This window comes from Desmodus rotundus, unplaced genomic scaffold (genome assembly GCF_022682495.2).
Source record: "Desmodus rotundus isolate HL8 unplaced genomic scaffold, HLdesRot8A.1 manual_scaffold_63, whole genome shotgun sequence".
Taxonomy (NCBI): domain Eukaryota; kingdom Metazoa; phylum Chordata; class Mammalia; order Chiroptera; family Phyllostomidae; genus Desmodus; species Desmodus rotundus.
The window spans coordinates 311,955-327,308 of record NW_026527674.1 but is presented as its reverse complement, the minus strand read 5'-3'; the positions used below and the strand labels follow the sequence as shown (position 1 = coordinate 327,308).

Genomic DNA, 15,354 nt, shown 5'->3' with positions numbered 1-15,354 from the left:
TTAGAAAGTGGAACAAATTGCTGGATTTTGAAATATTTGCGATGGACGTACTAGTGTGGTGGTATTTCACAACTGGCTCTATGGAACTAGAAAACCTTTGATTTGTACCATTTGCAGTTTTTTGTGGTGTCATATTCCCACCAAGGCCAATTTCGTGCTACCACTCTACAGTCAGCAAATATGGAATTGGGAAGGGGAGAAAATGCAGAAAATTGTAACTGAATAAAAATAAATAATTAAATATAAAAAATAAATAAAAGATGAGAAAAATAACAGACAAAATCTGCTAGGGTACAAAAAACTACCAAAAAGTGTTAAAGAGTCAAGATTCATTCATATATATTCATTCAATTTATTCAGCAAATGAACATTTATTGAGCAGCTATTGTGTGACAGGCAGATCACTTAAACCAAAATTCCCATAATTTTTCTCCATACCACCCTAAAGAAATTATAAGATGAATAAAAGCTGCACCAATTAAGAATAGCATGAAGAAGAATAAAAAGACTGAAAGAAAGAAAAAAACAAGAAACCATGCCCTGGCCTTTTCAGAAAACAGCGGCCCCCAAGGGACCCAGTGCTGTGTGCTCCAACCTGTGGGCTCTGCAGGATGCAGAGTGCGAGGAACTGCTGAGGCAGACAGAGGAGTATGAGGCCCTGAGATTTCTCAAGGACGGGAAAATTCAGGTGACCAAATCCAATGTGTCTATCCTCCCAAAGCCAGCCAACAGCCCTTGTCCTCTTACAAAGCTTCCATTTCAGTTCCATGGGGTAGGATAGTTTAAAGTCATCAAAACTTGTCTATTTTCAGACCATCTGCCAATATAAGAAACATAGAATGGGGTTTTGGGTATGTTTGAGTGAGACTGTTGATATATATATATGGACAACATCAGATATGTGTGGGAACTTTTTCAAAACACACACAGCTGTCTCTTCTTGAACAACCTTGCCCTCGTTCTGACTCCAACGCCGTTGAAAACAATTCTTACAAAGTGTAACAAACTGGTGGATTTGAAAATATTTGGGATGGACGTAGTGGTGTGGTGGTATTTCACAACTGGCTCTACGGAACTAGAAAATCTTTGATTTGTAGCATTGGCATTTTTCTGTGGTGTCAGTGTTCCCACCGAGGCCGATTGCGTGCTACCAATGTACGGTCCACAAATATGCAATTGGGAAGGGGAGAAAATGCAGATAAGTGTAACTGAATAAAAATAAATAATTAAATTTAAAAAACTAATGAACAGAAAAATAAAAGACAAAATTTCTGCTAGGGTTTATAAATCTTCAGAAAAGTGTGAAAGAGTCAAGACTCATTCATATACATTCATTCAATGTATTCAACAAATAAATATTTATTGAGCAGATATTGTGTGACAGACAGATATCTTAAACCAGCATTCGATAATTTTTCTCCATAACACCCTAAAGAAATTATAAGATGAATAAAAGCTGCACTAATTAATAATAGCATGGAGAAGAATAAAAAGACTGAAAGAAAGAAAACAACAAAAAACCATGCCCTGGCTTTTACAGAAAACAGTGGCCCGCAAGTCCCGTAGTGCTGTGTGCTCCAACCTGCAGGCTCTGCACGATGCAGAGTGCAAACAACTGCTGAGGCAGACAAAGGAGTATGAGGCACTGAGATTTCTCCAGGATGGGAAAAATCAGGGGAGCAAATCCTGTGTGTCTATCCTCCCAAAGCAAGCCAACAGCCCTGTGTCCTCTTCCAAAGTTTCCATTACTGTTCCATGGTGTAGGATAGCTTAAAGACATCAAAACTTCTCTATTTTCAAACCATCTGCCAATACAAGAAACATAGAATGGGGTTTTGGGGATGTTTGAGTGAGACTGGTGATATATTTGTGTACAACATCAGATTGCATGGGATCGTTTTCAAAATACCCACAGCTGTCTCTTCTTGAACAACCTTGCCCTCGTTCTGACTCCAACGCCGTTGAAAACAATTCTTACAAAGTGTAACAAACTGGTGGATTTGAAAATATTTGGGATGGACGTAGTGGTGTGGTGGTATTTCACGACTGCCTCTACGGAACTAGAAAATCTTTGATTTGTAGCATTGGCAGTTTTCTGTGGTGTCAGTATTCCCACCGAGGACGGTTCGTGCTACCAATCTATGGTCAACAAACATGAAATTGGGAAGGTGGGGAAATGCAGACAATTATAACTGAATAAAAATAAATAAATGAATTTAGAAATAAATGAAAAAAGAAAAATAAAAGAAAATAATTCTGCTAGGGGTTAAAAAACTTCCAAAAAGTTAATGAGTCAACACTCATTCATATACATTCATTCAATGTATTCAACAAATGAACATTTGTTGAGCAGCTATTGTGTGACAGGCAGATCACTTAAACCAAAATTCCCATAATTTTTCTCCATACCACCCTAAAGAAATTATAAGATGAATAAAAGCTACACTAATTAAGAATAGCATGAAGAAGAATAAAAAGACTGAAAGAAAGAAAACAACACAAAACCATGCCCTGGCCTTTTCAGAAAACAGCGGCCCCCCAGGGACCCAGTGCTGTCTGCTCCAACCTGCGGGCTCTGCAGGATGCAGAGTGCGAGGAACTGCTGAGGCAGACAGAGGAGTATGAGGCCCTGAGATTTCTCAAGGATGGGAAAATTCAGGTGAGCAGATCCTATGTGCCTATCCTCCCAAAGCCACCCAACAGCTCTGTGTCCTCTTACAAAGCTTCCATTTCTGTTCCATGGTGTGGGATAGTTTAAAGTCATCAAAACTTGTCTATTTTCAGACCATCTGCCAATACAAGAAACATAGAATGGGGTTTTGGGTATGTTTGAGTGAGACTGTTGATATATATATATATGGACAACATCAGATATGTGTGGGAACTTTTTCAAAACACACACAGCTGTCTCTTCTTGAACAACCTTGCTCTCGTTCTGACTCCAACGCCGTTGAAAACAATTCTTACAAAGTGTAAAAAACTGGTGGATTTGAAAATATTTGGGATGGACGTAGTAGTGTGGTGGTATTTCACGAGTGCCTCTACGGAACTAGAAAATCTTTGATTTGTAGCATTGGCAGTTTTCTGTGGTGTCAGTATTCCCACCGAGGCCGGTTCGTGCTACCAATCTATGGTCAACAAACATGAAATTGGGAAGGTGGGGAAATGCAGACAATTATAACTGAATAAAAATAAATAAATGAATTTGAGAAATAAATGAAAAAAGAAAAATAAAATAAAATAATTCTGCTAGGGTTTAAAAAACTTCCAAAAAGTTAATGAGTCAACACTCATTCATATACATTCATTCAATGTATTCAACAAATGAATATTTTTGAGTAGCTACTGTGTGACAGGTAGATATCTGAAAGCAAAGTTCTCTTATCTTTTCTCCAAAATAAACCCAAAATTTAATAAGATGAATAAAAGCTACACTAATTAAGAATAGCATGAACAAGAATAAAAAGACTGAAAGAAAGAAAACAACACAAAACCGTGCCCTGGCCTTTTCAGAAACCAGGGGCCCCGCAGTCCCCCAGTGCTGTCTGTTCCAAGCTGCAGGCTCTACAGGATGCCGAGTGCGAGGAACTGCTCAGGCAGACAGAGGAGTATGAGGCCCTGAGATTTCTCAAGGACCGGAAAGTTCAGGTGAGCAGATCCTATGGGCCTATCCTCCCAAAGCCACCCAACAGCCCTGTGTCCTGTTACAAAGCTTCCATTTCTGTTCCATGATGTGAGATAGTTTAAAGACATCAAAACTTGTCTATTTTCAGATCATCTGCCAATACAATAATCATAGAATGGGGTTTGGGGGATGTTTGAGTGAGACTGATGATATATATGTGTACAACATCAGATTGCGTGGGATCGTTTTCAAAATACCCACAGCATTCTCTTCTTGAACAACCTTGCCTCGTTCTCGTCCAACCCAGTTTAAAACAGCTCTTAGAAAGTGGAACATACTGCTGGATTTGAAAATATTTGGGATGGACGTAGTGGTGTGGTGGTATTTCACAACTGGCTCTACGGAACTAGAAAATCTTTGATTTTTAGCATTGGCAGTTTTCTTTGGTGTAGTATTCCTACCGAGGCCGATTTCGTGCTACGAATCTATGGTCAACAAACATGAAATTGGGAAGGTGGGGAAATGCAGACAATTATACTGAATAAAAATAAATAAATGAATTTAAGAAATAAATAAAAAACACAAATAAAATAAAATAATTCTGCTAGGGGTTAAAAAACTTCCAAAAAGTTAATGAGTCAACACTCATTCATATACATTCATTCAATGTATTCAACAAATGAATATTTTTGAGTAGCTAATGTGTGAAAGGTAGATATCTGAAGGCAAAGTTCTCTTAACTTTTCTCCATAATAACCCCAAAATTGAATAAGGTGAATAAAAGCTACACTAATTATGAATAGCATGAACAAGAATAAAAAGACTGAAAGAAAGAAAACAACACAAAACCGTGCCCTGGCCTTTTCAGAAACCAGGGGCCCCGCAGTCCCCCAGTGCTGTCTGCTCCAAGCTGCAGGCTCTACAGGATGCCGAGTGCAGGGAACTGCTCAGGCAGACAGAGGAGTATGAGGCCCTGAGATTTCTCAAGGACCGGAAAGTTCAGGTGAGCAGATCCTATGTGCCTATCCTCCCAAAGCCACCCAACAGCCCTGTGTCCTCTTACAAAGCTTCCATTTCTGTTCCATGGTGTGGGATAGTTTAAAGACATCAAAACTTGTCTATTTTCAGGCCATCTGCCAATACAAGAAACATAGAATGGGGTTTGGGGGATGTTTGAGTGAGACTGATGATACATATGTGTACAACATCAGATTTGCGTGGGATCTTTTTCCAAATACACACAGCTGTCCCTTCTTGAACAACCTTGCCCTCGTTCTGACTCTAACCCAGTTGAAAACAACTCTTAGAAAGTGGAACAAGTTGCTGGATTTTGAAATATTTGCGATGGACGTAGTAGTGTGGTGGTATTTCACAACTGGCTCTATGGAACTAGAAAACCTTTGATTTGTACCATTTGCAGTTTTTTGTGGTGTCAGTATTCCCACCAAGGCCAATTTCGTGCTACCACTCTACAGTCAGCAAATATGGAATTGGGAAGGGGAGAAAATGCAGAAAATTGTAACTGAATAAAAATAAATAATTAAATTTAAAAAATAAATAAAAGATGAGAAAAATAACAGACAAAATTTCTGCTAGGGTACAAAAAACTACCAAAAAGTGTTAAAGAGTCAAGATTCATTCATATACATTCATTCAATGTATTCAACAAATGAACATTTATTGAGCAGCTATTGTGTGACAGGCAGATCACTTAAACCAAAATTCCCATAATTTTTCTCCATACCACCCTAAAGAAATTATAAGATGAATAAAAGCTGCACTAATTAAGAATAGCATGAAGAAGAATAAAAAGACTGAAAGAAAGAAAACAACAAAAAACCATGCCCTGGCTTTTTCAGAAAACAGTGGCCCGCAAGTCCCGTAGTGCTGTGTGCTCCAACCTGCAGGCTCTGCACGATGCAGAGGGCAAAGAACTGCTGAGGCAGACACAGGAGTATGAGGCACTGAGATTTCTCAAGGACCGGAAAGTTCAGGTGAGCATATCCTATGTGTCTATCCTCCCAAGCAAGCCAACAGCCCTGTGTCCTCTTCCAAAGATTCCATTACTGTTCCATGGTGTAGGATAGCTTAAAGACATCAAAACGTCTCTATTTTCAAACCAAAGCCAATATAAGAAACATAGAATGGGGTTATGGGGATGTTTGAGTGACAATGGTGATATATTTGTGTACAACATCAGATTGCGTGGGATGTTTTTCAAAATACACACAGCTGTCCCTTCTTGAACAACCTTGCCCTCGTTTGACTCCAACCCAGTTTAAAACAACTCTTAGAAAGTGGAACATACTGCTGGATTTGAAAATATTTGGGATGGACGTAGCGGTGTGGTGGTATTTCACAACTGGATCTACGGAACTAGAAAATCTTTGATTTGTAGCATTGGTAGTTTTCTGTGGTGTCAATATTCCCACCCAGGCCCATTTCCTGCTACCAATCTATGGTCAACAAACATGAAATTGGGAACGTGGGAAAATGCAGACAATTATAACTGAATAAGAATAAATAAATGAATTTAAGAAATAAATAAAAAAGAAAAATAAAATAAAATAATTCTGCTAGGGGTTAAAAAACTTCCAAAAATTTAATGAGTCAAGACTCATTCATATACATTCATTCAATGTATTCAACAAATGAATATTTTTGAGTAGCTACTGTGTGACAGGTAGATATCTGAAGGAAAAGTTCTCTTATCTTTTCTCCATAATAACCCCAAAATTTAATTAGATGAATAAAAGCTACACTAATTAAGAATAGCATGAACAAGAATAAAAAGACTGAAAGAAAGAAAACAACACAAAACCATGCCCTCGCCTTTTCAGAAACCAGGGGCCCCGCAGTCCCCCAGTGCTGTCTGCTCCAAGCTGCAGGCTCTACAGGATGCCGAGTGCGAGGAACAGCTCAGGCAGACAGAGGAGTATGAGGCCCTGAGATTTCTCAAGGACCGGAAAGTTCAGGTGAGCAGATCCTATGTGCCTATCCTCCCAAAGCCACCCAACAGCCCTGTGTCCTGTTACAAAGCTTCCATTTCTGTTCCATGGTGTGGGATAGTTTAAAGACATCAAAACTTGTCTATTTTCAGACCATCTGCCAATACAAGAAACATAGAATGGGGTTTGGGGGATGTTTGAGTGAGACTGATGATACATATGTGTACAACATCAGATTTGCGTGGGATCTTTTTCCAAATACACACAGCTGTCCCTTCTTGAACAACCTTACCCTTGTTCTGACTCTAACCCCGTTGAAAACAACTCTTAGAAAGTGGAACAAATTGCTGGATTTTGAAATATTTGCGATGGACGTACTAGTGTGGTGGTATTTCACAACTGGCTCTATGGAACTAGAAAACCTTTGATTTGTACCATTTGCAGTTTTTTGTGGTGTCATATTCCCACCAAGGCCAATTTCGTGCTACCACTCTACAGTCAGCAAATATGGAATTGGGAAGGGGAGAAAATGCAGAAAATTGTAACTGAATAAAAATAAATAATTAAATATAAAAAATAAATAAAAGATGAGAAAAATAACAGACAAAATCTGCTAGGGTACAAAAAACTACCAAAAAGTGTTAAAGAGTCAAGATTCATTCATATATATTCATTCAATGTATTCAGCAAATGAACATTTATTGAGCAGCTATTGTGTGACAGGCAGATCACTTAAACCAAAATTCCCATAATTTTTCTCCATACCACCCTAAAGAAATTATAAGATGAATAAAACCTGCACTAATTAAGAATAGCATGAAGAAGAATAAAAAGACTGAAAGAAAGAAAAAAACAAGAAACCATGCCCTGGCCTTTTCAGAAAACAGCGGCCCCCAAGGGACCCAGTGCTGTGTGCTCCAACCTGTGGGCTCTGCAGGATGCAGAGTGCGAGGAACTGCTGAGGCAGACAGAGGAGTATGAGGCCCTGAGATTTCTCAAGGACGGGAAAATTCAGGTGACCAAATCCAATGTGTCTATCCTCCCAAAGCCAGCCAACAGCCCTTGTCCTCTTACAAAGCTTCCATTTCTGTGCCATGGTGTAGGATAGTTTAAAGTCATCAAAACTTGTCTATTTTCAGACCATCTGCCAATACAAGAAACATAGAATGGGGTTTTGGGTATGTTTGAGTGAGACTGTTGATATATATATATGGACAACATCAGATATGTGTGGGAACTTTTTCAAAACACACACAGCTGTCTCTTCTTGAACAACCTTGCCCTCGTTCTGACTCAAAAGCCGTTGAAAACAATTCTTACAAAGTGTAACAAACTGGTGGATTTGAAAATATTTGGGATGGACGTAGTGGTGTGGTGGTATTTCACAACTGGCTCTACGGAACTAGAAAATCTTTGATTTGTAGCATTGGCATTTTTCTGTCGTGTCAGTGTTCCCACCGAGGCCGATTGCGTGCTACCAATATACGGTCCACAAATATGCAATTGGGAAGGGGAGAAAATGCAGATAAGTGTAACTGAATAAAAATAAATAATTAAATTTAAAAAACTAATGATCAGAAAAATAAAAGACAAAATTTCTGCTAGGGTTTATAAATCTTCAGAAAAGTGTTAAAGAGTCAAGACTCATTCATATACATTCATTCAATGTATTCAACAAATAAATATTTATTGAGCAGATATTGTGTGACAGACAGATATCTTAAACCAGCATTCGATAATTTTTCTCCATAACACCCTAACGAAATTATAAGATGAATAAAAGCTGCACTAATTAATAATAGCATGGAGAAGAATAAAAAGACTGAAAGAAAGAAAACAACAAAAAACCATGCCCTGGCTTTTTCAGAAAACAGTGGCCCGCAAGTCCCGTAGTGCTGTGTGCTCCAACCTGCAGGCTCTGCACGATGCAGAGTGCAAACAACTGCTGAGGCAGACAAAGGAGTATGAGGCACTGAGATTTCTCCAGGATGGGAAAAATCAGGGGAGCAAATCCTGTGTGTCTATCCTCCCAAAGCAAGCCAACAGCCCTGTGTCCTCTTCCAAAGTTTCCATTACTGTTCCATGGTGTAGGATAGCTTAAAGACATCAAAACTTCTCTATTTTCAAACCATCTGCCAATACAAGAAACATAGAATGGGGTTTTGGGGATGTTTGAGTGAGACTGGTGATATATTTGTGTACAACATCAGATTGCATGGGATCGTTTTCAAAATACCCACAGCTGTCTCTTCTTGAACAACCTTGCCCTCGTTCTGACTCCAACGCCGTTGAAAACAATTCTTACAAAGTGTAACAAACTGGTGGATTTGAAAATATTTGGGATGGACGTAGTGGTGTGGTGGTATTTCACGACTGCCTCTACGGAACTAGAAAATCTTTGATTTGTAGCATTGGCAGTTTTCTGTGGTGTCAGTATTCCCACCGAGGACGGTTCGTGCTACCAATCTATGGTCAACAAACATGAAATTGGGAAGGTGGGGAAATGCAGACAATTATAACTGAATAAAAATAAATAAATGAATTTAGAAATAAATGAAAAAAGAAAAATAAAAGAAAATAATTCTGCTAGGGGTTAAAAAACTTCCAAAAAGTTAATGAGTCAACACTCATTCATATACATTCATTCAATGTATTCAACAAATGAACATTTGTTGAGCAGCTATTGTGTGACAGGCAGATCACTTAAACCAAAATTCCCATAATTTTTCTCCATACCACCCTAAAGAAATTATAAGATGAATAAAAGCTACACTAATTAAGAATAGCATGAAGAAGAATAAAAAGACTGAAAGAAAGAAAACAACACAAAACCATGCCCTGGCCTTTTCAGAAAACAGCGGCCCCCCAGGGACCCAGTGCTGTCTGCTCCAACCTGCGGGCTCTGCAGGATGCAGAGTGCGAGGAACTGCTGAGGCAGACAGAGGAGTATGAGGCCCTGAGATTTCTCAAGGATGGGAAAATTCAGGTGAGCAGATCCTATGTGCCTATCCTCCCAAAGCCACCCAACAGCTCTGTGTCCTCTTACAAAGCTTCCATTTCTGTTCCATGGTGTGGGATAGTTTAAAGTCATCAAAACTTGTCTATTTTCAGACCATCTGCCAATACAAGAAACATAGAATGGGGTTTTGGGTATGTTTGAGTGAGACTGTTGATATATATATATATGGACAACATCAGATATGTGTGGGAACTTTTTCAAAACACACACAGCTGTCTCTTCTTGAACAACCTTGCTCTCGTTCTGACTCCAACGCCGTTGAAAACAATTCTTACAAAGTGTAACAAACTGGTGGATTTGAAAATATTTGGGATGGACGTAGTAGTGTGGTGGTATTTCACAACTGCCTCTACGGAACTAGAAAATCTTTGATTTGTAGCATTGGCAGTTTTCTGTGGTGTCTGTATTCCCACCGAGGCCGGTTCGTGCTACCAATCTATGGTCAACAAACATGAAATTGGGAAGGTGGGGAAATGCAGACAATTATAAGTGAATAAAAATAAATAAATGAATTTGAGAAATAAATGAAAAAAGAAAAATAAAATAAAATAATTCTGCTAGGGTTTAAAAAACTTCCAAAACGTTAATGAGTCAACACTCATTCATATACATTCATTCAATGTATTCAACAAATGAATATTTTTGAGTAGCTACTGTGTGACAGGTAGATATCTGAAAGCAAAGTTCTCTTATCTTTTCTCCAAAATAAACCCAAAATTTAATAAGATGAATAAAAGCTACACTAATTAAGAATAGCATGAACAAGAATAAAAAGACTGAAAGAAAGAAAACAACACAAAACCGTGCCCTGGCCTTTTCAGAAACCAGGGGCCCCGCAGTCCCCCATTGCTGTCTGCTCCAAGCTGCAGGCTCTACAGGATGCCGAGTGCGAGGAACTGCTCAGGCAGACAGAGGAGTATGAGGCACTGAGATTTCTCAAGGACCGGAAAGTTCAGGTGAGCAGATCCTATGTGCCTATCCTCCCAAAGCCACCCAACAGCCCTGTGACTTCTTACAAAGCTTACATTTCTGTTCCATGATGTGAGATAGTTTAAAGACATCAAAACTTGTCTATTTTCAGATCATCTGCCAATACAAGAATCATAGAATGGGGTTTGGGGGATGTTTGAGTGAGACTGATGATATATATGTGTACAACATCAGATTGCGTGGGATAGTTTTCAAAATACCCACAGCATTCTCTTCTTGAACAACCTTGCCTCGTTCTCACTCCAACCCAGTTTAAAACAGCTCTTAGAAAGTGGAACATACTGCTGGATTTGAAAATATTTGGGATGGACGTAGTGGTGTGGTGGTATTTCACAACTGGCTCTACGGAACTAGAAAATCTTTGATTTGTAGCATTGGCAGTTTTCTTTGGTGTAGTATTCCCACCGAGGCCGATTTCGTGCTACCAATCTATGGTCAACAAACATGAAATTGGGAAGGTGGGGAAATGCAGACAATTATACTGAATAAAAATAAATAAATGAATTTAAGAAATAAATAAAAAACACAAATAAAATAAAATAATTCTGCTAGGGGTTAAAAAACTTCCAAAAAGTTAATGAGTCAACACTCATTCATATACATTCATTCAATGTATTCAACAAATGAATATTTTTGAGTAGCTAATGTGTGAAAGGTAGATATCTGAAGGCAAAGTTCTCTTATCTTTTCTCCATAATAACCCCAAAATTGAATAAGGTGAATAAAAGCTACACTAATTAAGAATAGCATGAACAAGAATAAAAAGACTGAAAGAAAGAAAACAACACAAAACCATGCCCTGGCCTTTTCAGAAACCAGGGGCCCCGCAGTCCCCCAGTGCTGTCTGCTCCAAGCTGCAGGCTCTACAGGATGCCGAGTGCGAGGAACTGCTCAGGCAGACAGAGGAGTATGAGGCCCTGAGATTTCTCAAGGACCGGAAAGTTCAGGTGAGCAGATCCTATGTGCCTATCCTCCCAAAGCCACCCAACAGCCCTGTGTCCTCTTACAAAGCTTCCATTTCTGTTCCATGGTGTGGGATAGTTTAAAGACATCAAAACTTGTCTATTTTCAGACCATCTGCCAATACAAGAAACATAGAATGGGGTTTGGGGGATGTTTGAGTGAGACTGATGATACATATGTGTACACCATCAGATTTGCGTGGGATCTTTTTCCAAATACACACACCTGTCCCTTCTTGAACAACCTTGCCCTCGTTCTGACTCTAACCCAGTTGAAAACAACTCTTAGAAAGTGGAACAAGTTGCTGGATTTTGAAATATTTGCGATGGACGTAGTAGTGTGGTGGTATTTCACAACTGGCTCTATGGAACTAGAAAACCTTTGATTTGTACCATTTGCAGTTTTTTGTGGTGTCAGTATTCCCACCAAGGCCAATTTCGTGCTACCACTCTACAGTCAGCAAATATGGAATTGGGAAGGGGAGAAAATGCAGAAAATTGTAACTGAATAAACATAAATAATTAAATTTAAAAAATAAATAAAAGATGAGAAAAATAACAGACAAAATTTCTGCTAGGGTACAAAAAACTACCAAAAAGTGTTAAAGAGTCAAGATTCATTCATATACATTCATTCAATGTATTCAACAAATGAACATTTATTGAGCAGCTATTGTGTGACAGGCAGATCACTTAAACCAAAATTCCCATAATTTTTCTCCATACCACCCTAAAGAAATTATAAGATGAATAAAAGCTGCACTAATTAAGAATAGCATCAAGAAGAATAAAAAGACTGAAAGAAAGAAAACAACAAAAAACCATGCCCTGGCTTTTTCAGAAAACAGTGGCCCGCAAGTCCCGTAGTGCTGTGTGCTCCAACCTGCAGGCTCTGCACGATGCAGAGGGCAAAGAACTGCTGAGGCAGACACAGGAGTATGAGGCACTGAGATTTCTCAAGGACCGGAAAGTTCAGGTGAGCATATCCTATGTGTCTATCCTCCCAAGCAAGCCAACAGCCCTGTGTCCTCTTCCAAAGATTCCATTACTGTTCCATGGTGTAGGATAGCTTAAAGACATCAAAACGTCTCTATTTTCAAACCAAAGCCAATATAAGAAACATAGAATGGGGTTATGGGGATGTTTGAGTGACACTGGTGATATATTTGTGTACAACATCAGATTGCGTGGGATCTTTTTCAAAATACACACAGCTGTCCCTTCTTGAACAACCTTGCCCTCGTTTGACTCCAACCCAGTTTAAAACAACTCTTAGAAAGTGGAACATACTGCTGGATTTGAAAATATTTGGGATGGACGTAGCGGTGTGGTGGTATTTCACAACTGGCTCTACGGAACTAGAAAATCTTTGATTTGTAGCATTGGTAGTTTTCTGTGGTGTCAATATTCCCACCCAGGCCCATTTCCTGCTACCAATCTATGGTCAACAAACATGAAATTGGGAACGTGGGAAAATGCAGACAATTATAACTGAATAAGAATAAATAAATGAATTTAAGAAATAAATAAAAAAGAAAAATAAAATAAAATAATTCTGCTAGGGGTTAAAAAACTTCCAAAAATTTAATGAGTCAAGACTCATTCATATACATTCATTCAATGTATTCAACAAATGAATATTTTTGAGTAGCTACTGTGTGACAGGTAGATATCTGAAGGAAAAGTTCTCTTATCTTTTCTCCATAATAACCCCAAAATTTAATTAGATGAATAAAAGCTACACTAATTAAGAATAGCATGAACAAGAATAAAAAGACTGAAAGAAAGAAAACAACACAAAACCATGCCCTCGCCTTTTCAGAAACCAGGGGCCCCGCAGTCCCCCAGTGCTGTCTGCTCCAAGCTGCAGGCTCTACAGGATGCCGAGTGCGAGGAACAGCTCAGGCAGACAGAGGAGTATGAGGCCCTGAGATTTCTCAAGGACCGGAAAGTTCAGGTGAGCAGATCCTATGTGCCTATCCTCCCAAAGCCACCCAACAGCCCTGTGTCCTGTTACAAAGCTTCCATTTCTGTTCCATGGTGTGGGATAGTTTAAAGACATCAAAACTTGTCTATTTTCAGACCATCTGCCAATACAAGAAACATAGAATGGGGTTTGGGGGATGTTTGAGTGAGACTGATGATACATATGTGTACAACATCAGATTTGCGTGGGATCTTTTTCCAAATACACACAGCTGTCCCTTCTTGAACAACCTTACCCTTGTTCTGACTCTAACCCCGTTGAAAACAACTCTTAGAAAGTGGAACAAATTGCTGGATTTTGAAATATTTGCGATGGACGTACTAGTGTGGTGGTATTTCACAACTGGCTCTATGGAACTAGAAAACCTTTGATTTGTACCATTTGCAGTTTTTTGTGGTGTCATATTCCCACCAAGGCCAATTTCGTGCTACCACTCTACAGTCAGCAAATATGGAATTGGGAAGGGGAGAAAATGCAGAAAATTGTAACTGAATAAAAATAAATAATTAAATATAAAAAATAAATAAAAGATGAGAAAAATAACAGACAAAATTTCTGCTAGGGTACAAAAAACTACCAAAAAGTGTTAAAGAGTCAAGATTCATTCATATATATTCATTCAATGTATTCAGCAAATGAACATTTATTGAGCAGCTATTGTGTGACAGGCAGATCACTTAAACCAAAATTCCCATAATTTTTCTCCATACCACCCTAAAGAAATTATAAGATGAATAAAAGCTGCACTAATTAAGAATAGCATGAAGAAGAATAAAAAGACTGAAAGAAAGAAAAAAACAAGAAACCATGCCCTGGCCTTTTCAGAAAACAGCGGCCCCCAAGGGACCCAGTGCTGTGTGCTCCAACCTGTGGGCTCTGCAGGATGCAGAGTGCGAGGAACTGCTGAGGCAGACAGAGGAGTATGAGGCCCTGAGATTTCTCAAGGACGGGAAAATTCAGGTGACCAAATCCAATGTGTCTATCCTCCCAAAGCCAGCCAACAGCCCTTGTCCTCTTACAAAGCTTCCATTTCAGTTCCATGGGGTAGGATAGTTTAAAGTCATCAAAACTTGTCTATTTTCAGACCATCTGCCAATACAAGAAACATAGAATGGGGTTTTGGGTATGTTTGAGTGAGACTGTTGATATATATATATGGACAACATCAGATATGTGTGGGAACATTTTCAAAACACACACAGCTGTCTCTTCTTGAACAACCTTGCCCTCGTTCTGACTCCAACGCCGTTGAAAACAATTCTTACAAAGTGTAACAAACTGGTGGATTTGAAAATATTTGGGATGGACGTAGTGGTGTGGTGGTATTTCACAACTGGCTCTACGGAACTAGAAAATCTTTGATTTGTAGCATTGGCATTTTTCTGTGGTGTCAGTGTTCCCACCGAGGCCGATTGCGTGCTACCAATGTACGGTCCACAAATATGCAATTGGGAAGGGGAGAAAATGCAGATAAGTGTAACTGAATAAAAATAAATAATTAAATTTAAAAAACTAATGAACAGAAAAATAAAAGACAAAATTTCTGCTAGGGTTTATAAATCTTCAGAAAAGTGTGAAAGAGTCAAGACTCATTCATATACATTCATTCAATGTATTCAACAAATAAATATTTATTGAGCAGATATTGTGTGACAGACAGATATCTTAAACCAGCATTCGATAATTTTTCTCCATAACACCCTAAAGAAATTATAAGATGAATAAAAGCTGCACTAATTAATAATAGCATGGAGAAGAATAAAAAGACTGAAAGAAAGAAAACAACAAAAAACCATGCCCTGGCTTTTTCAGAAAACAGTGGC

At 38.8% G+C, this 15,354-nt stretch overlaps 1 protein-coding gene across 1 annotated transcript in view; it reads left to right on the top strand.

The window, feature by feature from the left end:
* LOC112309673 (trichohyalin) overlaps positions 1–15,354 on the top strand; it is a 95,667-nt gene that overhangs the window by 42,080 nt on the left and 38,233 nt on the right. The window contains exons 20-30 of the mRNA XM_071220502.1: positions 611–772; positions 2,525–2,659; positions 4,494–4,628; positions 5,485–5,619; positions 6,466–6,567; positions 7,511–7,588; positions 9,425–9,559; positions 10,414–10,548; positions 12,386–12,520; positions 13,367–13,468; positions 14,414–14,575. Coding sequence (XP_071076603.1) covers positions 611–772; positions 2,525–2,659; positions 4,494–4,628; positions 5,485–5,619; positions 6,466–6,567; positions 7,511–7,588; positions 9,425–9,559; positions 10,414–10,548; positions 12,386–12,520; positions 13,367–13,468; positions 14,414–14,575 — 1,416 coding nt within the window. The remainder of the gene's footprint in view (positions 1–610; positions 773–2,524; positions 2,660–4,493; positions 4,629–5,484; positions 5,620–6,465; positions 6,568–7,510; positions 7,589–9,424; positions 9,560–10,413; positions 10,549–12,385; positions 12,521–13,366; positions 13,469–14,413; positions 14,576–15,354) is intronic.